This window comes from Oncorhynchus kisutch, linkage group LG2, assembly GCF_002021735.2.
Source record: "Oncorhynchus kisutch isolate 150728-3 linkage group LG2, Okis_V2, whole genome shotgun sequence".
NCBI classification, from domain to species: Eukaryota; Metazoa; Chordata; class Actinopteri; order Salmoniformes; family Salmonidae; genus Oncorhynchus; species Oncorhynchus kisutch.
The window spans coordinates 25,124,496-25,149,814 of NC_034175.2; the positions used below are offsets into that span (position 1 = coordinate 25,124,496).

Here is a 25,319-nt window from a genome sequence, read left to right on the forward strand (position 1 = left end):
CACTGCAGAACAGTTAATTGAGTCTTATTTACTACCTTTTGAAAATAACATGACTGACTTGCTTAAACAAATGTGGTTTGAGATGTAACTTTGGTATAAGGGGACGAGCAGATAAGAGGCAATCCGCAATTTAGATTAAGACATGAATGAGCGAGCTAGGACTGACGCAGTCAATAGAACTATTTCAACACTTTTGAACTGTACAGCGAGAGAATTCATAACATGGGCCTTCCTTACAGTATTGTCCCTGTACGCCAAGTCAAAACCATAGGATAAATAAAGGGGTCATGAAACCATGAAAGCTCTTACAATATTCAATGAGATTTCACTAAAACAGGCTATAGGCAAAAAAAAATGGTAAGTATTCAGACCCTTTACACAGTACTTTATTGAAGCACCTTTGGAAGCGATTACAGCCTCGAGTCTTCATGGCAGTGGCGATTTTAGCATGTAAATCTCGGTGGGGCAAACTCCCCCAAAATTGTTTAAAGGAAGGGGGCATTGAAAGTGCTTAGAATATTCATTGACATTTCTCCAAAACAGGCTGTAGGCTACATGTGCACCAACAAGTCAGAACAGTAGGCTAAATGGACCAAATTAGTCAGATGAGGCACATGGGCTACTAACAGCTTACGACACTACATACATTACATTCTTAGCTACAGATCTCCCTGGCATATTACATCATTTGACAGCTTCATAGTTCAAGGTGAGAAGAAGCCGCTAGAGAAAATAGGAGTGTTTGACCTTTATAAACAGCTCCACTTTAAGAATGCTGCTGAAGAGAAATATTTAGTTTATGATGTTGGTGTCGCTTAGTGGACATGTGAATTGCACCATTATCTACATAAACACTCAGGAGTTTGGCATCATGTTACCAAAGTCCCACCACCAGATACTGTAGTCTGACAGGCTTTACACATGAGTAGGAATGCAGCCTCGTAGCAGTCAAGATCATGCAGTGTCCACAGACATAAAATAAAAACAAGCCACAACTAGTCAAACCTTTTATTACAACATTTCCTAGGCCCCCACCCCCTCAGTCGGCCATGACCAAACACGGACATCTAAACGGACGCCTCCCTGCTGACCGGAGAGGATCATGTGTTCTATGGGAAGGGCTAAGCCATAGAACATAGTTACAAAGACTCAGCTTTAGTACAAAGGAAAGTGAATCTGATTGATGTTGCTAGTTGACACTGTATACATAAAAGCTTGTAAACTTCCAAGTAAAAGGCATGGGTTTTCCATCCAGAAAGGTGTTGTCAAGCGCAGTCCCTTTAAAACAGTAGTGGAGGCCAGTACAAAAAAAAAAATTAAACACACCATCTCAGTAGAACGAACACCTTTCACTGCTGTATAGTATGCTAGTCAATCTGTCCTTTTTCTTTGAGACATTCAACCAAAAAAAGGAAACAGGTAAAGACATTGTCACAAATACTTGAATAAAAAAGGGGAAGGGAAGGGGGGTTCTAGGTGCCGAGTTGAGGATGATGGTCACGTTTCATCTGAATGGAGTTGGCCTCAAATATGGACATGGGTCTGACCACGTCAGGGTTTTTATTGCTTGGCGTTGATGATGTCAACGAACTCGGGCTTGAGTGCAGCGCCGCCAACCAGGAAACCGTCCACATCCTTCATGCCTCCCAGCTCCTTGCAGGTGCCACCTGTCACGGAACCTGAGAAGAGAGAACAGACGGATATGAGCGAGGAATGGATTTATGAGAGAGAGTGACAGAGTGGTGGGGAGAAAAAGAGTCCACTGTACCATTGCATGTCCCGGACTTGAATTAGCTATGCAATGACAAAACCTATTAATCCCCACTTTGGTGGTCGTGGCATTAACAGCTTAAGTGTGTTTAAACGTGAAGCAGATGAGCCGTCTCACCTCCATAGATTATCCTGACAGAGTTGGCTACTGCCTCAGACACATTGGCCTTGACCCACTGCCTCAGTTTGTCATGAACGTCCTGGGCCTGAGAGACAAAGAAATAAAAGACTCAAATAAAAACATGAATGGGTTCCAAAATCCAGTATGTTCTGACTTCAGTCTTCAATTTTAGTGATGAATCTCAAATGGACAACACATTCTGCTCTAGTCTAGACTGAATATATACCGTATGTCACGTCCCCATCGGTCCCATGTTTTTCCATTGAGGTCATACAATTGTAAGGACGACAATAGAAGAAACTTACCTGGGCGGGGGATGCGGTCTTGCCGGTGCCGATGGCCCACACGGGCTCATAGGCCAGAACAACCTTGGACCAGTCCTTAATGTTGTCTGCAAACAGAATTGACATGAATACAGTACTGCATTCACATTAATAAAAAGGGAGACCTCAAAATGGACAAAGTACCATCATGGACACTAGATATAACCAAGATAACCATGTAACACTGTACATACAGTAATTGCAAATTCATTGCTTGCTTTCCAGATACAAAAAGGCCTATGCAGTTTATACGATTGTTATATATTACTGACATGGTTCTTGACATGTTTAAATGTAACAGTATAGACTTTACATCCGTCCTCTCGCCCCGACCTGGGCGCGAACCAGGGACGCTCTGCACATGTCAACAGTCACCCTCGAAGCATCATTACCCATCGCTCCACAAAAGCCGTGGCCCTTGCAGAGCAAGTGACGTCACCGATTGAAACGCCACTAGCGCGCACCACCTCTAACTAGCCAGCTATTTCACATCAGCTACATAAAGGCCAGGGCCCATTTTCAAAGATATAAAATGCAAACTGATCCTAGATCAGCACTCTGATAATATGTGTACGCCTGAGCAGAATCTGTGGTCCTGTGTAACACTCATGATGAATCAGTGATTTCAGTGACGGTTACGATACCTGCGAAGTGCTTGGTCTGTGCGTTGATGACCTTCTCTGTGATGCCAGCCTCCCGCTCGTCCAGCTTCTCACCAATGCAGGCAATGACACCCAGGCCATTCTCCAGGGCGTGGGCGCACTTCTGACCAATAAGCTGTCAGGACAGTTAACAATATTACAACAACCTGTCTGATTGGCTAACATTTCCTCAAAAAAAAAAATATAAAGGAGATACAAATGATTTGTCACTGCTCCTCAAATTCTGTCATTGTAAAAAGGTAAATTCACTGTTGAAAGACATAATCCAATACTGTGTCATGGCCCTGTTCTTGTGATAGTCTTTGGACTCCCAAGACGACACATTCATAAACGAGAGCACTCCATCAAATAAGCCATTTACCGCATCAGTCTCTCCAAAGACCCAGCGCCTCTCAGAGTGGCCAAGGATCACCCAGTGCACGCCAACGTCCTTGATCATCGCAGGGCTGAGGAGAGAAAGAGGGGGCATAAAGGAAGAGCGAGAGAAGGGGAAAAGAATGTAGTGTGAGAAAGGAGATTTACTTTGTTAAATCGGTCAGCCTACAATGTTTGGTTCAGTAAAGCACGAGAGTCCTGAAGACACTAGCATGCGCAGTTACAGGTCATGTCCATTACCTGATCTCCCCGGTGAAGGCACCACCCTTGACCTTGTAGCAGTTCTGAGCGGCCACTCCGATCTTAGGGTCCAGCTTGGTCCTGGCGAACTCAAGGTAGATTGATGGGGCGCCGCAGACCACCTCTGCAAGCACCGAGAGAAAACCAACACGGTCATGCACTGACCACTATTCTCAGGGTTTAAATAGCTGACCGACTAACACTGGACCAGTTTGTTTTCTTAGAGGTGAATCCTAAATTCCACTTAAGTTAAAATTCTCACCTCAGTCGTCATGCATTGATGTCAACGTGTGAGACAAAGTGAAATTTCTAAGTGGAAGTCAGGATTTGCCCCTTGATGTTTACATGGATGCCCATGTTACAGTAATCTTTTCAGAAAAACTTAAGTAGGATGGGTACACAGTGATTGGTGATATCGAGTATCAGTGGTGACAAATCCATGTAGTGCCCCACTACTATTCACTTCAGTATATAAAGCAACAAGGCCTACCGATCAAAATGATTAGGCCTATTTGATCCACAGTGTTGGTTATGCAGTCCAATACCTGAGTCTGCAACATTAGTACACACTGTACAACTGGGATATCCCTAGTGTTGTGGCGTACAGTAGGCATACACTGACATTAGCAACGTAACTGTATCTTGGGGTTAAGGGAGTCTATATTAAACCTCCAGTCACTATTCCCTCTGCAAAGGTCATTTATCCCTGCCAACAGTCAGTCCCCCGCTGCAAAAAGGTCCTAGTTCAACCACCAAAAGGTCACTAGAACTCAACTCACAAAAGTCACATTCTGCTGGGGTCGAACAGGACCTTATAAGTTCAAAGGTCAACCACAGGATAAAGAATTTAAAATACTCTGCAGGTTCATAAAACGGCCAAGGGAAGTAGTGACTGAATATTGACTTTACATTTCTAGAAAGAGACACTTGGGAAAGGCCTACGCGAGTTTGTCATCTGCTGGCACATGCAGCGTCCTGTTTCATGCGTCAGTCAGTGTGTACTGTGCAGACGAGTTGTAAGGGGTGGCCCTTTCTGTGGGGTGAAGTCCGTTGCTGTACACTGAAATGTAGGCTACTACACGGACAGAACGTCTCCATGGAGTGCGCAATAAACACCCATGTGCGTATCCTGCGAAAAAAGGACACAAATGTGACTAAGTACCTTCAGCCTGTTCTTGAACCTGTGTTCAAATGCAAACAGGGCATATTGCATTTACGCGTCTGTGGCAATTTGAAAATCCACGATAGAGAATGGCGGAAGCAACATCTTCATGGCGGAGAACTCAATTTTATTGGTTAATAAAATGAGTAGGTTGGGCATAAATTAGTTAGTGTCTAACGGTAGAGTGTATTTCTACATTAAAGTATCGTGATGGTGCAGTGAACCACAGTTGGTCCTCCTGGTAGTTATATGAACAGGGATCGCGATCGGATGGATCATTATAATGCATCAAAGAACAGACGTTTCGCCTCTCGCTTGCGCCAGACAGTAGTGGCTACGGGCTGTTCGGAACGTACGCCCACTGACAAAAATCCACTTAACAAGTCATGTTCTTCTATCCTAGTTCGTTTTAAAATACTGGTTGAAATCCCCTGACAATGGCTTTCTCTGGTTGCAAATGAGTATAGTGGGCTTCAGTACCAAAATAGGCATAGGCCTATGTATTCTGCATTATTGATTTCTGTTCCAAATTGTCGCTATCGCACCACAATTAGACCACAATTGGGGTCAGGGTATCCTATAATTTAAAACCCCTGTGAAAGTGGCAATTTTAAAAAAGGGACCTACCGGAGTATAGCTGGGTTAACCACCCATTGATTCGTGCACGGATAACAGAAACATGACCTTCCTTATTCTGTTGTTGTTTCACAACACAAGTGTGCGGTGCGATTGTCATCTCAACTGAATAGGCTACACCAGACAACCCAATACGACAAGTTACACAATTTCAAAGATCAACTGTCTACTACACGAGTCAGACATTAAAGCACAGAAAGCACGCACCGGTGTTGGGGTCGAGCTTCGCAGAGTTCAGGGTTTTGATGAGTTCGCCCAGGCTTGCCTTGTCGCCATTCATCTTCCAGTTACCACCGACGAAGAATTTTCTGGACATATTTGCAGTTTGGGGTCGTTCCTCGGACTTAAAACAGAGCTAGATGGACCTACTTCGGGGATAAGCGCATCTACTCGTGAGCAACTCACTGTATTTATTATCACGGGCCACGTAACCCCACCTCTCAGTTTGTTCTATTGGTTTACAGAGACACGCCCAGAAAAGCGTTTCTTTATGTACAATGGTAGCCTTTTATTTCAGTAGAATAAAGAGTCTAGGCTCCAATTTCACACAAAAAAAAGAATGTTCTTCAAATTAGGCTATCTTTGTTTTAAGCGTGAAAATAATATTTATGTTTCAGTGTATATGGGGATGAAATACATTGAAAACATGTCGAACATTCTCACAGAGAACCCACTGAAAATGTGCGGTTATCTCAAATAAATGGCCATTCCTACAAACGGCGAGCAGGGTCTGCTAAATCGAATGAATCCATTCTCACGCAGGAAAGCTGAGAGAATTCAGCGGGTTGATTGGCTAGCATTCAATCTTATAATTTGCATACCCAGCATGCATTTCGCTTTTTTTTAGGACATCTGTCTTTAAAATAGCTTTTTTTAAACAACAAAAAAAGACATCTTATGTAACATTACAACATGTTTGTCTTTTAATAATTTAATAATTATTAAACATATTTTTTGTACGCATGATTGGAGCTAACTCTAGCACAAACACTGACGATAAAACCTACAAGAACGCTTGTGACCTACAAATGGTTATGGAAAATTTGCTCTTTTAGTATTTGTCAAGTAGGCATCTTCAATTGAAGAAGCCCCCGATCTCTGTTGAAAATATACGATACATTTGACCATTCTGTTACAGATCGATGGGGAGTGTATATTTACGCAGTAAGGCATAAGGGTGTGGTACAGTGACCATATACAACAAACCCCCGAAGTGCCTTATTGTTATTCGAAACGTGTTACCAGCGTAATGAGAGTAGTGCATATACATGTTTTGTCATACCCCTGGTATACGTCTGTCAGCCAATCAACATTCAGGGCTCGAACCACCAGGTTTATAATTGGGAATCACTCACTCACTGTATGTTTTAAAATCCTGAATGGTGCAGCGGTCTAAGGGACTGCATTGCAGTGCTAGAGGCGTCACTAAAGACCCGGTTTCGATCCCGGGCTGTATCACAACTGGCCGTGATCAGGAGTCCCATAGGGCAGCTCAGAATTGGCCCTGCTACGTTTGGCGGTCATTGGAAGGGTTTGGCCGTCATTGGAAATAATACTTTGTTCTTAACTGACTTGCTTAGTTCAATAAAGATTAAATACATAAACATTTAAATCATGGGGTAGTAATCCTGATGTAGATTTGAACACTCAGTGACGTCAACCCAGCACATTAGCTATTAGTTACGCCAAAAGATCAGAACACCTTGACGAGGTTTCTATTATTGTGTTAAGTTTGCTCCCTTTCTTCGGAGTGCGCATCCTTACGCTTTACTCTAGTAAATTCCTCACACCGGCACATTTGGGATGTGCTCTCGATGGCCACAACTGGAGGCCATCCCACTTCTGACACCACTGTAGCAAAGTCTGATTTGTAGTCCAGACTGGTGCTTGAACCAACTGTCAACCCAACACCTGCCCTCTTGATACAATAGGCCTATTTTCATTTTTGTAAATTTACTGATGCTGACAAATTGATAGTGTTGGTACAAAAACTGGAACTGAAAACTGATGCTGACTAAACAAGTAGATCATCTCTATCCTCCTTTTCATTTGTTTGTACATGTGAATAAATCCCACTGTAGGCAATATGCACCCACCATGTTGATTTCATCTGTCCTGTCATTTCAGATCATCAGTGCAGAAGAGTGCAGAAGAGTGCAGAAGATGAGGGGTGAAGTCAGGTAGAGAAGCCGATTCAGGCTATTAAACTGTGTCACCTTGTACATGATCTGATCAATCTTGAACAGTTTACCTTCCCCAAATTCTAGGCCCATTTTATGATATTTACAGCCATTTCTGATCATTACATTAATAATATTGTAGTGTTTCCAGGGGCAGAGCGAGATTTCGAGGCACAAACAGGTTTCCAAAGGCTACGGTTTGGGGAGCGGTAATCGTTTTTTAGAAAGTCCTTGTGCTTCACCATCTTTCAGGGCCCAAGCACACCCGTCCGTGCTTTCGGTGGCCGTTACAGGTCATCCCTATCCCACTTCTGACACAACTGTGGTGTTAATCTATAATTATAATGCCCACAAATTCTTGAAGAATAGCACTTATAAATGCCTCACTGTACAGCTTCAAAACCAAGTTAAAACTGTCATGTTGTTGACCTCATGTCATGCACTCTCAGTACCATACATTGCAACATCTATGAATTTAAGTGTCCAGCCCCATCCCTCAGTTTCGGCCTATATAGAAAATCGAGTGGCTGAATAACGTTTTTGTTTTTCGAATTAAAGAGTGGGCCTTTAACCATTGGGGGAACACGAAACTGGTGGTGCATGCACTTGCCTGGGCAAACATGTAATTCCTCACTCACGCCACACGGGGGGGATTTTACACCACTGTAGAGCAGCACTGACAACAGAATGCAATATGATATTAGGCAGTGGATGGAGGCAAATATTTTCTACTGTATTGATGGTGTGTATTATACAACCTAATGTATTTTTGCCCACAAAAAAAGTTTTATGATTTTCTTAGCAATTGAAGATCAAAATGCACTATATCACAACAGCAGTAGGCTGCATATTATTGTACTTGAGTGAGAGAGGTTGGAGTAGATTGAACAGATGTTGCGAAATTTGGGGGCAAAAGAGATTGAAGGTCGATGTGGTAACAAAGGGGAAGAATGAACATTAAAGAAAGAGGAGGGGAAAGGGGTGGGGGGGAGCGCTGAATCGACAAGGGCAGATAAAGGAGAGAGTGGAACGCTCACGAAGGTACACATCTACGGAATCACCAGAGCCACTTCCGCCCACACGAAAGATGGCGGCTCCCTTGATGGAGAAATTGTCGGAATCTTTAGGTTCCCCAGAACCTGCGGTTCGACTGATTCTGTCCGTTTTAGTCGGTGAGTTCAATTTCGTCATCTCTGACAGCTTTCAGTAGACGCTCTGACATAACCATGTGTCAATGTAATATTGAGTTACACCTTTAAAACAGTGTAACTACACACACACACTCCGCTAAACCTGGTAACGTTAATGATGTCTCTTGCTCAGCTGCAGTGACTAGCCAGTCTAACGTTGGGCTAGCTAGCGAGTAGACCCGCTGGCAAGCCGAAAGATTACAGTAGCCAAATGCACTTAGCTAGCCTTGTGTTTGACAAGCTGACATGACAGACGGGCTGCAAGACTTCGCACAATGCATTCTTCTCTGCTGACTGTCAGAAAAAACATTATTTCATGTTTTTAGCTAACGTTAGCTAGCTAGCGATTATAGCAGACGAGGTTACTACAAGCGGTGGTGGCATACAGTACGGACGGGTTTACTTTACAATGGTCGGTTTATGCCAGGTAGCCGGGTGTCTTGTCATCTCTGAACTTTGCTCTGACACATGAGCATGTTTTTCTACCGAAGTCACATATGCTGGGATTGACTAACAAATAGAGCAGTATAACAGTTACGTTCATTGCCTTAATTCAATTGCAGTTGCTTTTCAGTTTCTGGGACCCTGATATGATTTATTCTTGCTGTAGCCTATAATTGTAGATATCTTACCTTTGGCCCATATTGACAATCTTGTAAATGTTTAGAATTTATATGAACTACAATACTGCCTTTACCAGTCATCATTGTGATTGTGACACATTGACGGTATCAGATTGCAAGTCCTCCCCACCTCTATACTTTATGGAAGTACATTTAAATGTGATTACAAGCTTTTCATTCTGGTGCCAATGTCTACCCTTGTCAGTTACACACACACACACAACAGAAAACTGAGTAGGGGGGGGGTTCTATAATGCACTAACCTTAACAATATGCACCATATGACAGCAAAACTACAGGCTCTTAATTAATAAACTGCTGCCATTCACAACCAAATAGCATGTGATTTCTGTGTAATGGTCCGATCATGACATTCCAGTGGAGTGACTTTTCATATTTAAACATGATAAGTCACTCTGCTTTAGGCATAAACATTTTGAGCTGAATCTCTCACTTAATTTGAAGTGTCCATGAAACTAAAACCACAACGATTGATCAGTGTTTCCAGAATCTTTTTGTATATTTTTTTATCAGTAAAATGACTGTGGGAAGGTCAGTTCTGGTGCCTTTTTAAAAGGACATTCCACTACCATATAAATGGAATAAAACGATGCTAACACCATCTAAAATATAATTTGCCCCTCCAGCCCAAAATATAATGGTCCATATTATCATGATCTGGCAGGTTCGCTATTTAGCTAAAAGCGTTAGGCTATCACCTGGCTATAGCCCAACTGATGCAGTATGTTGGCTAATGAATGGGATTGCCCATCTGCATTTACCCCATTGGGTTAAGAATTAGCTACATCGCAAACTCTAAACATGATCTTGTTGCTAGTTAGCATCATATTGATGACTTGAATGTCCCAAAAATACAATGTATGTTACTGTAAATTCCAAACATAACTTTTGTTTAGTGGTATTACAGTAAACTTTACAGCAAAGTATTGTTAAACCAGTTTATTTAGAATTGACAGTAACTTACAGGTAAGTTACCGTAAAAGTTACAGGACATTTATTTTTTAAAGTGTAGGCCTACCTGTTACACCTGACCCATGTTACATTTGGCCCTTATCTCCTCTATGCCCTTATCTCCTCTCGTGAACAGTGAGGGCTAAACGCGCCTAAGCCATTCTGCCCACTCCACTTTGAAAATGGTACAGTTAACAAATGTGTAGGATTTGAGAAATAATAAATACAGTAGTAATGGAAAGCTGGGATCCCCTTTTTTTTAACAGTTGCCATTAACCCCTTTCAAATGTGTAGTTGTGATGGTGCAATAATGCATTGTATGCCCGGCCATGTTTTTTCTTCTCCCTGTGGTACATACAATTTGAAAGTGTCTCGAGAAAAATATTATTTTCTCGCGTGGAATGTGAGAATCCAATTGAAAAGGTCAACTATTCTACTATGGGGTTTTTCTGATTTTGGTGTTCGTTAGGCTGCTCATGTTGTTGGCTGAGGAAAAGTAAGTGTGGTCTGCAGCATCTTCAAAGTGTGTCACGGCAGAAGTTTTTTTTTTTTACATGTTCCACATTTTTTGGGGGTCTGTGGGCAACAATTTCATAGTAGTTGCGCAGACTGTGCAAGCAGTCAGAAAAGTGGGTGCACAGTCTCGTATGTGTTGACTCCATTGGGCGGGAGACACTGGGTGCAAAACCATTTTTCCGATTTGATTTTCATTAGATCTTGTTGTAGGTTATAGGCAAAAATCATAAGGTACAGAACCTCAGCCCCGGCGGGCCCCAGACCAATTGCATCGCTGGGTGTGCACTGATAAACATCTCTGTTTTTTATCTTGGGGTTACAGCACTGAACTACAAGGTCTTAATTTTGCTGTCGGCACTAAGGGCTCTTGTCTAGAATTATTCCCTCGTGTTGATTGCACATGTTAACAGTCTCCTCCTTTCTGTCGTTCCTTCAGGGTACCCCTGTGCCCTGCTGTACCGCCGCTTCTTCTTCCACCAGGCACCCACTGTCATTCACCTATACCACGCCATCTCCGGACTGTCTCTGGCGGCTTTCAACTTTGGTGAGATGCGAGGGGACGGAGGGAGGCAAATAGAGAAGGAGGGAGGCAGAGAGAAAGGAGGTGGGGAAGTGGTGTGGGGGAGGAAATGAAGGAGGAACTTGGTAGGTATTTTGGCTCATGCCTATACATTTGTAATACGTTAAAAGGATTGAGAAGTTTGCTATGACCAGGAGCCTATTTCTGAGCAGTTCTACATTAAGTAAATAGTGTCAATGGCTTATAACAATATTGGAACATCCCAACTTCAGGTGAAGGAGAGGTGAGAGAGCAGGTGGGTTGTTGACCCTGTAGAAAAGTGGCTGGGGAATGAGTGTTGGGGGGAATGGGTAATGATTTCCTTATGGCGGTCATGTTGGCAGGGAAACTGTTACAGAGTTGGGATGGGGACCTATTAACTCCGGGGGGGGGGTATTGTGGAGGAGATTGAAAGTGTTTTGGTAAAGTGGCTCATTTATGAAAACCGTGTTTGCATCGCCATTACTTTGTTGCGGTGGGAGTCGGGTTGCAAAATTCTGGAAACTTTTAATAAATTCCCTGGTTTTCCAGAAATCCAGAAATGCCCTCTTTGTTTCAAATGAAATATTTTGGTGTTTGCAGCTTTTCATTATTGCTTCAGTGGCTTCCGTGCCGTACTAAGAAACCGCCCTAGTGTTTAACGCTGCAAGGGATCGGCCTAGAACAGGACAGTATCTTAAGGGCGGGATCTGTCTAGCTCAGGGATGTCAAACTCGTTTCGACCCACGGGCCTGATTCGGTCTTCACCGAGGTCCGGAGGGCTGCACACAAAATTGGTTATGTTTCCTCACTGTCTAAATTACCAAAATACAGTCCTCTAGCCATCGTTTTTGGATTTTGCGACGCTCCCCGATTTTCTAGCTTTCGTGTCACTGATTGATAGAAAGCTGGACAAAGTGAAGAGACTATAAACCTAGTTCCTTTATCATTTCTACCCAGTTTTGATTTGGTTGAGCTCATTCCCCACCCCAAAATTATTACTTTTTTAAAAGTATTTTGCTCAAAACACCCACGGGTGTATGTTAGACCTTGAGCTAGTCCAGGAGTGTCAATCATTCAATTTGTATGCTATAGCTAGCCTAAGCGGTAACCACCAAGTCATGAGTAATTGTGAAGATGTAAAGAGAGTTTGACAGACTGAGGGAGTCTAGAGAGGGATGGATGGATGGTTTGAGGTTTACATGATAGTACGGGATTAATAACTCAACCTTTTTCCCCCTCGTTCTCTGCTTGCACTTGGATTTTACAGCAGGTCTGTTGCACTTTCTCTGTCTTTGTGGATTCTATCTTATTTTTTTATCCTCTTCACTTGATAACCTGTGTTGACCTGCTCATCTTCAATTAGCAAGAATTGCACTCTTTCTTCCTCTGTTTCTTCTCTCTGGCCCCTTTCCCTTCCTCCCTCTGTCCCTCTATCATTCCATCTTTCTGTCTCTTTCAGGAACCCAGCTCTATCACTCTGCATTATGCGTCCTTGTCCAGTTCCTGATGCTGAGGCTTATGGGAAGGACGATAACAACCGTCCTGGCCAGCTTTATGTTTCAAATGGTGAGATTTCTCCCTCAATCTTTCTTTCTCGCTCCTTTTTTTTCTTCTTTTTTTCTCCTTTTCTCTCAATCTCCTCCTGTGTTCTGTTGTGATGCGGGAGTCAGGTGATAGAGGAAGCATCTCTCGCTCGTTGCCGCTGCCTTGCTACGGTGGTTGAAGAGCTGCACTGTCCGTGTGTGTGTAATTTCTGCTGTTCATGTTATGTTGTCCTTTCTCTTTCACTGGAGTACTGAAGAGCCGTAGAATGCTGCCACTGTATGACGTAATGCTCTCGCTCGCCCTCCCTCCTTTAAAAAAAAATAATAAAGTGTGACTGTAATCATTGTTTTGTGTGTTAATCAAGCATGTCTTCTTTATCCTCTTCTCTCTCTGTAGGCATACCTGCTGTCAGGCTACTACTACACCGCTACAGAAGAATATGATATCAAGTGGACCATGCCCCAATGTGTCCTTGCACTCAAACTTATCGGTATGTTCACCTCATCACAAACACCCTCTCTCCGCTGCTCTGTACAACCCCTCTTTGTTTCCCACTTATTTTGTGTAACACCCGTTGCTGCGTGATTATTTGTCCGATTTCCTTTTATTTTCTTAGCGGCGACTTGCGTTGTCGTAGTTGTTCATTGGCCTCGGCGATAACATGGATCGTATTTTGCATAGTGCAGTATACTAAAAAACCTACTAAGATCCATCATGGTTTTACATGGGTGCAGCTGAGGAACATCTACAGTCAAAGTATTCATTCCAATGTTCATGGCAATCCTAGGAGCTTTCATAACATGGTGACTGATGCCAATTTGCGTTCTCTTTGATTTCAGGTTTGTCGTTTGATTACTATGACGGTGGCCAGGAACCAGTGAGTTGATTGATCTCTCTATCGGTGTTTGATTATTGGTCAATTCTGTGTGGAATTGTTTTTATCTCTGTTCTATTTTTTATTTATTTTGCTCTCAGTGTACTTGTCTGTTTGTGCTTCAACCTCTTCCAAGTGTGTGTGTGTGTGTGTGACAGACCGTTTGGATGTTTGAGTGAGAGACTTTGTCCACACCAGTCAGCGATGAGTTGAGGTAGCGTGTGTTTGCATTGAGGAAGTTATCCATTTACAAACAGGCAAGTGTCTAGTGGTCATCATTACAAATGTTACTCTGCACAGTTGCTTCTCACCTTTTTCTGTGTGTAGGGGTGCTCCCAAATGGCACAACTTATAGGGCTCTGGACGAAAGTAGAGCGCCATGTAGGGAATAGGGTGCGATTTGGGACGCACCCGTAGTCTAGTTACTGTGCTGTGTATCTTGTTTTGTCTAGTCAAAAAGGCCCCAAAAGGCAGGCACACGGGTTTGCACTTGGAAAACCAGCAGTTTTATGCCCCCTAGTTAAATGCCTGTTAAGTAGACCTATTTGGTTCAATTGAATTTGCGGTCAAACCATGGGCCGCTTTCAACAATAACCCTGGGTAACTGGATATGCAGCGAGCTCAGCCAGTGACTGTGCACTGTTAAATGTCTCCTCTATTTCCTGTCTTTTCTTTCTTTCCCCTTTTCTCTTTCACTTTTCATTCTACCCTTTACCCCTCTTTGCTTTCCTTTTCTCTGCTCTCCCTTTTCTCATTTATCCAACCTTTCCCCTTTTACTCTAAATCCTCCATCTCCTCTTAACCCTCCCCCTTCTTTCTCCCTGGCTCCAACCACTATTTTCCACCTCACTCTCCTTCCTCTCTCCCCCTCCACCCCACCAGTCCAAGTTGAATGAGGAGCAGAAGAGGTCAGCCCTAGCCAAAGTTCCCTCTCTGCTGGAGGTAATCGGCTTCTCCTACTTCTACGGAGGCTTTCTGGTGGGGCCCCAGTTCACACTGCGCAGCTACCAGAGGCTCGTCAAAGGGGAGCTCACCGACTGCCCCGGACAGCCACCTAACAGGTGGGATGGGGCGGACTGGGAGGTGGGATGGGGCGGACTGGGAGGTGGGATGGGGGGTGCAGGGATGGAGGCAGAGAGAGGAAGGAGATGGATACATTGGTTTACTTAACACTCTTTTTCTTTCTCTCAGTGTTATACCTGCTATGAAGCGATTCTCCCTTGGCCTCCTCTGCCTGGTGATCTACGCAATATTCAGTCCCCACTACCCAGATAGCTATTACCTAACAGACGAGTATGACGTAAGAAAGCCTTGCTTTTGCACCAGCATTCCTGACACTTAACATCACTGATTGAAGCCAAAGCCACATTTCCTTACGCTGTTCTGTTTGACAAATGTAACCGTCCAAAGTCAAATGCGAACGTGTCTCTTCAGGCCCAGCCGTTCTGGTACCGCTGTGTCTTCATCCTCCTTTGGGCCAAAGTCATCCTGTACAAATATGTCAGCTGCTGGGTCATAGCGGTGAGTAGTAGCACAATGTAGCAGCACTTGGTATGCAAAAACATCTCATTTCCAGGCTGCTCCCGCTTCAAAATAACAACACCTTTTACAGACACACCTGTCTCCACATACCTGTCATTCACACAGATTAGTTTCGCTGGGACACACCTACGTCAGATCAGGGGAGAAGAAACTGGTCTGGGAGCCCAGTATATCACCGATACCATGTATTTAGGTTTATCAGGAAGAAGTTATTCAAGTGTTTGTAAAAGGAATGTCTGTGATTTGTGACTCAGGAGGGCGTCTGTATACTCTCTGGGCTTGGCTATAATGGCCTGGGTCAGAATGGCGAGTACCAATGGGACGCCTGCGCAAATATGAAGGTGTGGACATTTGAGACCACACCCCTTTTCACGGGCACCATCGCCTCCTTCAACATTAACACCAACGCCTGGGTGGCCAGGTTAGTGCCTGACTAAAACTCGTAACTATTTATGGCCAGGTTAGTGCTTTCTGGGATCCTTGGAGCATCCCCACCCTTACCTTAACCATTTTAAATTCCACCTTAATTGGGTAAGGACGTCCCAGGGATCTTGGATAGCAGGGACCTTAGAGTCTGATTTTAAAACTGTATGGCTAGGTTAGTGTCTGACAAAGTGCTAAAGGTCTCTTGCAAAATAGATTTAAGCTGTATAAATACAGGTTTAATTGATAAAAATATACTGGTATATCTAACAATATTTTGTGGTTTGTAACACTCCTCCAGGCATGTGTTTAAGCGGTTGAAGTTCCTGGGCAATAAGCTCCTGTCTCAGGTGACCGCGCTTGCGTTCCTGGCCATCTGGCATGGCACGCACTCCGGATACCTCCTCTGCTTCTCCATGGAGTTTATCATCGTAAATGTGGAGAGACAGGTATGAGTAAATAATGGAATTTAATAGAATTTTAATAAAGCACTACTTGGATACTGAACTTCCTGCTTTTAATTCCTGCTTTACTCCTATGGGTACACTCAATATGGCTGCTTGTCCATCAATCACAGCACAGTGGCTTGATTGGGAATGGCTGTTCTAGTAATTTTATTTCTATGGAAACAAGCACCAGAGAGCGAATCCTGAGGAGAAAATGCCGCCTCGCTTATTTTTGGATGCTTTCAAAGTTGTACACGGCAATGTCTTGACCATGGTGGGAATGTACCGTATGTATTTTTTTAAACTGGTAAGGTTAATAAACCTATTTTGCGAGGGCGACCTGACCCTCAGTAGTCAAAACATAGTTGCGTCAAACATTGGGAGCATATAAACAGTGTGCAATGGCTTCATCTCTCTTTGTGATGTTTTCCATTCTCTGGAGCTGTGCATTTTAAACCTCGTCAAGAGGAGACAACCTGTCCGTGCTAATTTATCCTCAAGCGGGTCAACAACTAAGGGTTCAAGATCTCCATTTAAGCTATTGGAGGATTCTCAAACTCTCTGCCCTGTATGCGTTACTGCATTACTGTGTGCGCCCGTGTCCATAACTATACCTTTTATACTGTACGCGTATCCCTGTTTGTTTCAGGCCCAAGCGCTGGTGAGGGACAGTCCCCTGCTGACCCGCCTGGCCAACAGTTCCCTCTACCCCCTCATCTACCTGGTCCAGCAGTTCATCCACTGGCTCTTCATGGGCTATCCTTTGGTGCCCTTCTGCCTCTTCACCTATGACAAGTGGCTCAGGGTAATAAACGGCTTAGAAAGCCTTCGGAATGTTGTCATAAGCATATGGCAACACATTTTTACTTGAAGTAGCTAAAGGTAGCTGGCAGTTTGTAATACCACAAACATGTTAGAACTCAGATCATGGATTATTGTGTGATGAGTGAGTGCAGTTTTCTGGCATGCGTTTAAGCTTTTGACTTGGGTTGTGGAAACGGCTGTCTGGATGAGGATTTAATGTGCTCGGTTTGTCATCTTTGTGTTTTGCAGGTGTATTCGTCCATTTATTTCTGCGGCCACATATTCTTCTTCACGTTGTATCTAGGCATCCCGTATCTCCGCAAGGTGCTGGTACCTAGAAAAGAACGGAGCGAGAAAAAGGAGGACTAGGAACTGCGTTAGGTAAATGCAAGCTTCTGTATAGTTCTCCCAGACTCTTCTGTGTTTACAGTAAGGCTGTGGCGATAATGGAATTTTGGATAATGATTTAAAGGGATAGTTCATCCATCTTAAAAAATTGTATATTGGCTTCCTTACCCTGTAAGCTGTCTATGGACAAGGTATGACAGAAATCCATGCTTTGGATTTGTTTACCTGGCTGCTGTTTCAAATGCTAACGTTTTAGCATTTGTGGCACAAATGCAAGTCAATGGTAGCTGTATTAGCATTTTTTTGTCACTAAATGTCCACATCTACGTATCAAAAACTGTAAGCTACTTGTAGATGAAAATCGTTTGAAACGATGGCTAGGTAAACAAAACGTAAGCATTGATTGCTGTCATACCTTGTCCATAGACTGCTTACAGGGTACGGAAACCAATGTGTTATTTTGTCATTTGGGTGAACTAGCCCTAAAAAAAACATTGGCCCGTTTTACTGAGAGACAAAAACCGAGCTTGTAATGTATCATAATGTGTCTTTGAAAATGATCTACGACATACCTAATGTATACAACACAGCTTTGGTGACACCTACGTCTGAGAAATGTATGATTTTTGACCACTTGGAACTTTAGGAAATGAAGCTTCCCCTCCCAACAGTGCTGTACTGCCCGTAAAATGATTGCTGCCCTCGTTGAGACATTACCAACTTTACCCTCGTCATGTAAAAATGAAAAAATGCTATTGGGTAAACTATATCTACTTGAAAATGAAGAAGAAAGACCTAAAAGCAATGTATTAAAACAATTATTATTCATAATTGGCGGTTATACCATTACTGTCCTAGTTTAGACTTAATACCCTGTAAACACATTCTCTATGTTTCAGTTATTCATTAGTCTCCATATTGGCAAAAGATAGTTTCCAGATAATTAATTTAAAGGCACAGTTTACCCCCAAAATGACTTTTGACAGATGTTTTCATACTTCCATAAATGGTATGAATTCAAAATTATGCAGATCTAAAATGAATGGGAAAGATTCCGATCCAAATCAAATGCTGCCAATTTTTCCCCATTTTTGTTTGAGATTTAGGCTTCTACATTTCTCCTCATGCATGTAGAGGGATCTTCACAACATCTTTATGAATAGACAGAAACAGAAATGTCACTGTCGCTTATGTTACTTGTGGATATATGATAATAATATTTACGATGATGGATTGGCTTTATATAGTGCTTTTCCATCACATGCTCTAAGCACTTTTTGTAAGGGGGAAAAAAATCACCTCAACTAATCACTCTCTCTTTCTCTCAGGTCTCTGGCTGAATCTCCACCCAGGATGTGACTGAAGGGAACTGTGACTTTTAACTAGGAGCGGATCAGAAAATATTTTAAAGCCTTTAATATTATTTGTGTACACATTTTTCTATTTATTTTAGTGTTTTGGACGGGACGCACATTTTTTTGGGACCAGGGAGATAAAGGTACAGGAAATAACCATTGAGCCAATCAGGGGTGTTTTCTTGGTTTTTAGAACTTGAGACTGAAGTCTTATACACAGTATATTGCACTCGCCACTCACAGGCTCTGGATCCGTAGGTAGGTCTGTTTTATGATCTCTCTTCCTGTTTCAACCCTTCCCTCAAGTCCATATACACGGTGTATACAAAACATCCTAATATTGAGTTGCACCCCCCCCCCCCCCTCTCCCCAGCCTCAATTCGTCGGGCATGGACTCTACAAGGTGTCGAAAGCGTTCCACAGGGATGCTGGCCCATGTTGACTCCAATGCTTCCCACAGTTGTGTCAAGTTGACTGGATGTCCTTTTGGGTGGTGGACCATTCTTTATACACATAGAAACTGTTGAGCGTGAAAAACCCAGCAGTGTTTCAGTTCTTGACAAAAGCCGGTGCGCCGGGCACCTATTACCAAACCCCGTTCAAAGGCACTTAAATATTTTGTCTATATTCACCGTCTGAATTGACACACAATCCATGGCTTAAAAATCCTTATTTGTCCTGTCTCCTCCCCTTCATCTACACTGATTGAAGTGAATTTAACAAGTGACATAAATAAGGGATCTTAGCTTTTGCATGATTCACCTTGTGAGTCTGTCATGGAAAGAGCAGGTGTTCTTAATGTTTTCTCTACTCCGTGTGTGTATATAGACATGTCTGTGCAGGCTCTATGGTTCAGGCACAACAGAAATGTTTTTGGCACTTTCAGATTTAATGTAAACATTCATTTTGTTGAGAGAACAAAAAACCAAGGATTGCTGCTCTGATGGGAATTATATATTTTGGGGGAGGAGTGTTTTCATTGGCCAACACTCACTCACAAGAAGCACTGTACACACTAACACGTGACTCAAATGGCCTTGTATTATCAACTGTTTTTACATTTATTCTGGTTTCAATTCAGATTTTGTTTCCTTTATTTTGTGACGAGACTGGATTTTATAGCTATTTTAGGAGGGTTTTACGATCAACCATTTTGTAGCTTTGGATAAGATTCCATGAAGGGATTTCAATGCTCTCCTCTTCCCCCATCTCCCTCTCCTCATGACCCTTTTCATCCTCTTTGTCTGCCGTCGTCCTCTCACTCCATTGCCACCCCACACCCTTCCGGCTGTCTCTGAACAAACTGGAAAACAAACTCCCAACTTAAACAACAGGTAACCAAAACCACCACTTTTACATTGAGTGACATCACCATACCAATGTCAGCAGCATCACAAGTGGTCTCCAGTGAGATCTAGCACCTTCCTCGATCTTTTTTAGGACTTGGTAAAACTTTGCCCTAACCACTGACGTAAGGTCAGATGTAGAATGTTTGACCTGTCAGAAACTCTGTACCTACATCTACCACTATCCTTTTCCAATGCAGAGACACATTGGGAGAGCAGTGACTCACTGTAGCAACAACCCACATTTTAATAATATTTATACTTGTGGTAATAATTAATTGATGTGAATTAATTGTTATTTCAGAGACTACTTTTTTGCCTTATTGCTACCAAATGTACAAAGGAAAAGAGAAATGGGGAAAAAAGAATTTTAAATACATTTTTTGTAATGTTCATTAAAATGCTGGATTTTAAAAACCAAAGAGGTGTGTGTGTGTGTGTGTGTGTGTCAGTGGTGTAAAAAATACTTTAAAGTAGTTATCTGTACTTTGCTTTACTATTTATGTTTGATAACTTTTACTTCATTACACTCCTAAAGAAAATTATGTATTTTTTTACTCCATATGTTTTCTCTGACACCCAAAAATACTGGTTACATGTTGAGTGCTTAGGACCGGAAAACGGTCCAGTTTATACACTTATCAAGAGAACACACATGGTCATCTCTGATCTGGCAGACTCACTAAACACATGCATTGTTTGTGAATTATGTATTAGTGTGTATCCCTGGCTATCTGTACATTTTAAAAACAAGAAAATAGTGGCGTCTGGTTTGCTTTATATTAGGGAATTATAAGTTATTTATACTTTTGATACTTATATTTTAGCTATTCCATTTACTTTTGATACTTAAGTATATTTTGAACCAAATACTTCTATTCAAGTATTTTACTGGGTGACTGGAGTAATTTTCTATTAAGGTGTCTATACTTTTACTCAAGTATGACAATTGAGTACTTTTCCTCCACTGGTGTGTGTCTGGCAGAAGGGGTGATATGACGTAATTTTGCAGTCAGGGCGGGGACAGGTAGTGGTTGTTAAGAGAGCGTACCCCCCCCCCCCCCCCCCACCTGTCAGTCACTAAATGTAGACACAAAAGTAATATTATTTTGCGCTGAAATGAGTAATATCATGCGTTGTCCCCAACACCCTCATAGTGGATACAAGTAAACAGCGAGAACAGTGCAATTTGGCAGGGAGCTAGAATTGGAGCTGAGAGGAGAGAGGACGCAGTGTGGGCGGGTTAAGAAACACGGAGAGGGAGGGGACGTCAGCGTTATATTCCCATCGTTTTTACCCCTTTATACGACGTCTGCCGAAAACAAGGACATCGGTATTGAGATTCTATCCGTTCGTATCACTGTCTTGCGTCAAACTGAGGCGTACACATTTGAGCATCTTCAAGAGATCTGTGTATGAAATCCCGATACCTGCGCTTTAGTTTTTTTTTTGCGTCGGAGGATAGCTGAGCTGCAAAAGCGCGGATGCTACGAGGGTAGCGTTGGGTACCAAAACACCTCACTCACCACGGTAATGTGAAATTGACAGCGGCTTTCTTATGTTTTTTATTGTAACCCGTATCTATGTCGTCGACAATATTTTTTAAGGGTCCAAAATATAGATCTGCTGGCGTATGGTGCCAATTGATGCACCTATCAATCAATATGGGGTATAAAATCGATTAGTTATTGTCGCATAAACGCATGTCTGCATCACCTCTGTGTAGCCTTGAACAACCCGTGCTAACTAATTTTGAGAAGAATATATATTTTACGCTCCTCTACACAGTCTCGTTCAAGTTTTTAGTTTTGATTTAATATATAGGCCTAGGCCTTGATAGGCTTCGATTTTACGCATGGCAGTGAATGGTAGAATGTGGGTATCGTGATGCCAATAACGGCTCAATACCCCATGGAATCATTTTGGATACCGTGTCAACCAACTGGCACGGACACCAAAGCCTAAACACACCCACACAGGCAATGAGTAGGTGTGTGCATAGGCAGCATATTGGCCTGTATATAGGCTATAACATCATTTACCATCTCAAAATGAACAACAGCATAACTGGGCTATACGTTGCAGCTTTTTATTATGCATACCAGTTTGTTTTGATTCCGTCTAATGCTCCATTTTATTGTACCAGTTTAATGTGCCAATTCACTACCATGACCTGGGCCCATGTGCTGTCTTTTTACTGGGCTTTTGTTATTCTGCGTTATTCGTCTGTATTCTGTATGAGGTGAAAGTATAGCGCCGGAAGATTCCGTTGGATGTAGGCTTAATGTATTAGGATTTTGACTTATGTGTATTTGTCTGCCCTGGCATGTCTAGTCTATGTTCTCTACACCTCAGCCGATCTTCCAGTGCTGATCGGTTTAATGTGTCTAACTCATTCTGCGGCGGGCGGAGTGTCTCCTCCCTACTACTTCATTGATGAATTAAGGCCGCTGATTAGTTAGGACCTCACCACACCTGGTTGTATAGGTCTTAATTGGACCCAAATTGAAAGGAGAAATCAAAAACCAGCCCACTCGGCCCTCAGTGGAATGAGTTTGACACCCCTGGTTTAATGCATGTACTGTATTCCTCCTCCCTGTCCGCCTCTCCCTTCTACCTTTCCCCTCCTCCCTCAGATGGACAGAATGAGTTGTCTCTCCTTCCTCCTCCTTTGCTTGACTTCGGTTGCCAATGGCAACAAAGGTCAGTTTCCTTTCCTTTTGACTGTTAATTGTGAGAACTGCTGAAATAATGTTTTTTTCTATTGCCATGGGAGCACAGATACCTGTAGTCATGCTCTTGGCCAGGGCCCTTTTGATGCTGTCCCCTAAACTAGAGGGAATTCAATCATATATCCACTCACTGTGCTCAACGTCATAATATATCGCATTATATGTCTGTAAAGTGTGATTACATACACATTACCATTATAGAGTGTTGTCCTGCATGTAGCCTGTATGTATGTATTTTGCTCAATGTGGTGATGTTGCTGTATGTGATTCTGTGTGTAATTGATAGCATGACATTCCAAGGAGGATCAATCTTCTTCCCTTGAGATAGATCACCGTGGATAGCCATGACTCTTGATTTACCAACATTGTTCCAATGATTATCACGCTGGAGACTTGAAATTAGACTGGGGGCGACGGACGTCAGAGAGGGCGAGGGAGGAGAGGAGAAAGGGAGTGACGCTGAAAGACAGGGAGAGCGAAGTGGAAAGGAGAGAAGGGGAGCAGCAGTGACGGGGGGGGGGGGGGGTCGGTCCAAGGAAAGAGATACGGAGACGCAGCGTGTGTGAACAGTCAGATAGTCAGATAGTTAGGAAGGGAGGGTGGGTGGGGAGAGGAAGAGAGATGGTGCGTTAAATCAAGTGACGGAGAGAGAGAGAGAGAGAGAAAAAAGTGAGCGAGATAAGAGCGTGTGAGAGAAGGGCAGAGAACGAGAGGATGTGTCAAAGAGAGAGAGAAAGTGAGAGAGATGGAGCGAGAGGGATGGAAAGAGAGCTCTCAATCTGTAATCCCGGGTGTAATCCACAGCCCTGATGTTCAGATTAATGCTGTATTGCAGAGAGATGGAGAGAGAGAGGGAATGGGAAAGAGAGACAGGCGGGGGGAGAGGGTTAGAGATAAATGACAAAAAGAGGGACAGAGCAGAAGCTTGAGGACAGGCAGTGTTCGTATCAGATGAACCATTGAGGATGGTGAATACTAGCATGGGCATGACTCACCGGCCTGGTCACACAACCAAAATGGTGTACTACAAAGCAAGATCAAGGCAGCTAACTTGCCTGAATACTCTTAAAAAACATTTTTAGTATTTTGAAAGATAAGCTTGTTATGGGCATGGTCTAATTGACTCAACAACCAAACATACATCCCACTTGGGAGAAACTAGATGAATCAGTTTTGCTTCCATGTCATTTCAACAACAAAAATCAATGTGATGACGTTAAATCAATGTGGAGAACTTGATTAGGAAAAACATCATCAACGTTAGGGAATTAGGTATGTTTGGTTTATTTCACGTTGAATTCACGTTGGTTGAAAACTCAACCAAATGTTCATCAAAACTAGACGTTGAGCTGATGTCTGTGCCCAGTGGGATATCTACAGTGCATTAGGAGAGTAATCAGACCCCTTGAATTTTTCCACATTTTGTTACAGCCTTGTTTAAAAAAAGGTTTCACATCAATCTACTCACGATACCCCATAATGACAAAGCGAAAACAGTTTTTTTTTACATTTTGTGCAAATTTGTTAAAAAAAATAAAAAAACAGATACCTTATTTACATTTATCCATTATTTTACCAGGTAAGTTGACTGAGAACACATTCTCATTTGCAGCAACAACCTGGGGAATAGTTACAGGGGAGAGGAGGGGGATGAATGAGCCAATTGTAAACTGGGGTTTTATTAGGTGCCCATGATGGTTTGAGGGCCAGATTGGGAATTTAGCCAGGACACCAGGGTTAACACCCGTACTCTTACAATAAGTGCTCTGGGATCTTTAATGACCTCAGACAGTCAGGACACCCGTTTAACGTCCCATCCAAAAGACAGCACCCTACACAGGGCAGTTTCCCCAATCACTGCCCTCTGGATATTATTTTAGACCAGAGGAAAGAGTGTCTCCTACTGGTCCTCCAACACCACTTCCAGCAGCATCTGTTCTCCCATCCAGGAACTGACCAGGACCAACCCTGCTTAGCTTCAGAAGCAAGCCAGCAGTGGTATGCTGTTGGCATAAATATTCAGACTCTTTGCTATGAGACTCGAGACTTGAAATTGAGCTCCCTTAAGATGTTTTTACAACTTGATTGGAGTCCACCAGTGGTAAATTAAATTGATTAGAAATGATTTGGAAAGACACACACCTGTTTATATAAGGTCACACAGTTGACAGTGCATGTCAGAGCAAAAACCAAGCCATGAGGTCAAAGGAATTGTCCGTAGAGCTCCGGGACAGGATTTTGTCGAGGCACAGATCTGCGGAAGGGTACCAAAACATTTCTGCAGCATTGAAGGTCCCCAAGAACACAGTGGCCTCCATCATGCTTAAATGGAAGAAGTTTGGAACCACCAAGACTCTTCCTAAAGCTGTCCGCCCGGCCAAATTGAGCAATCGGGGGAGAAGGGCGTTGGTCACGGAGGTGACCAAGAACCCGATGGTCCGCTCTGACAGAGCTCCAGAGTTCCTCTGTGGAGACGGGAGAACATTCCAGAAGGTCAACCATCTATGCAGCACTCCACCAATCAGGCCTTTCTGGTAGAGCCATTCAGGCACACAACAGCCCGCTTGGCACCTAGAGGACTCTAAGACCATGA

At 43.0% G+C, this 25,319-nt stretch overlaps 3 protein-coding genes and 1 non-coding gene across 7 annotated transcripts in view; 3 read left to right on the plus strand and 1 right to left on the minus strand.

Moving 5' to 3' along the window:
* Positions 1-993: 993 nt before the first annotated feature.
* On the minus strand, positions 994-5,746 carry LOC109864339 (triosephosphate isomerase B-like). The gene is made up of 7 exons (XM_020452070.2): positions 5,497-5,746; positions 3,492-3,615; positions 3,238-3,322; positions 2,859-2,991; positions 2,197-2,282; positions 1,889-1,976; positions 994-1,679 (listed from the first exon to the last, which is right to left on the minus strand). The coding sequence occupies exons 1-7, from the start codon at positions 5,603-5,605 to the stop codon at positions 1,561-1,563; spliced, it is 744 nt and encodes a 247-aa protein (XP_020307659.2). The 5' UTR covers positions 5,606-5,746; the 3' UTR covers positions 994-1,560.
* Positions 5,747-6,326: 580 nt separating this feature from the next.
* LOC116356879 (U7 small nuclear RNA) lies at positions 6,327-6,382 on the plus strand. Its single transcript, XR_004205178.1, has one exon. It is a non-coding gene; the product is annotated as a U7 small nuclear RNA (small nuclear RNA).
* Positions 6,383-8,494: 2,112 nt separating this feature from the next.
* LOC109910315 (lysophospholipid acyltransferase 5-like) lies at positions 8,495-20,416 on the plus strand. Its single transcript, XM_020509470.2, has 13 exons — positions 8,495-8,641; positions 11,207-11,314; positions 12,771-12,877; positions 13,253-13,346; positions 13,696-13,733; positions 14,613-14,791; positions 14,922-15,030; positions 15,165-15,251; positions 15,527-15,693; positions 15,997-16,144; positions 16,791-16,946; positions 17,195-17,326; positions 18,622-20,416. Exons 1-12 carry the CDS (start codon positions 8,557-8,559, stop codon positions 17,312-17,314), a joined length of 1,398 nt encoding a protein of 465 aa, XP_020365059.1. The 5' UTR covers positions 8,495-8,556; the 3' UTR covers positions 17,315-17,326; positions 18,622-20,416.
* A 769-nt stretch (positions 20,417-21,185) lies between these two features.
* clstn3 (calsyntenin 3) overlaps positions 21,186-25,319 on the plus strand; it is a 37,635-nt gene continuing 33,501 nt past the window's right edge. Inside the window, exons 1-2 of one of the 4 annotated variants that reach the window (XM_020509284.2) lie at positions 21,186-21,524; positions 22,631-22,697. In XM_020509284.2, coding sequence (XP_020364873.1) covers positions 22,631-22,697 — 67 coding nt within the window. In that variant the 5' untranslated portion in view covers positions 21,186-21,524. Of the gene's footprint in view, positions 21,525-21,782; positions 21,985-22,630; positions 22,698-25,319 lie in introns of those variants that run through there. The other 3 variants (XM_020509290.2, XM_020509300.2, XM_020509296.2) reach the window with 3 other exon arrangements.

Coding starts and splice junctions, on each gene's coding strand:
- LOC109910315 (XM_020509470.2), top strand. CDS start 8,557: ATGGCGGCTCCCTTGATGGAGAAATTGTCGGAATCTTTAGGTTCCCCA. Junction 12,878..13,252: donor CCAGCTTTATGTTTCAAATG/GTGAGATTTCTC, acceptor CTCTCTCTGTAG/GCATACCTGCTGTCAGGCTA. Junction 16,145..16,790: donor TCGTAAATGTGGAGAGACAG/GTATGAGTAAAT, acceptor TGTTTGTTTCAG/GCCCAAGCGCTGGTGAGGGA.
- LOC109864339 (XM_020452070.2), bottom strand. CDS start 5,605: ATGTCCAGAAAATTCTTCGTCGGTGGTAACTGGAAGATGAATGGCGAC. Junction 2,992..3,237: donor TCTTTGGAGAGACTGATGCG/GTAAATGGCTTA, acceptor CTGTCCTGACAG/CTTATTGGTCAGAAGTGCGC. Junction 1,977..2,196: donor AGACCGCATCCCCCGCCCAG/GTAAGTTTCTTC, acceptor TTTGTCTCTCAG/GCCCAGGACGTTCATGACAA.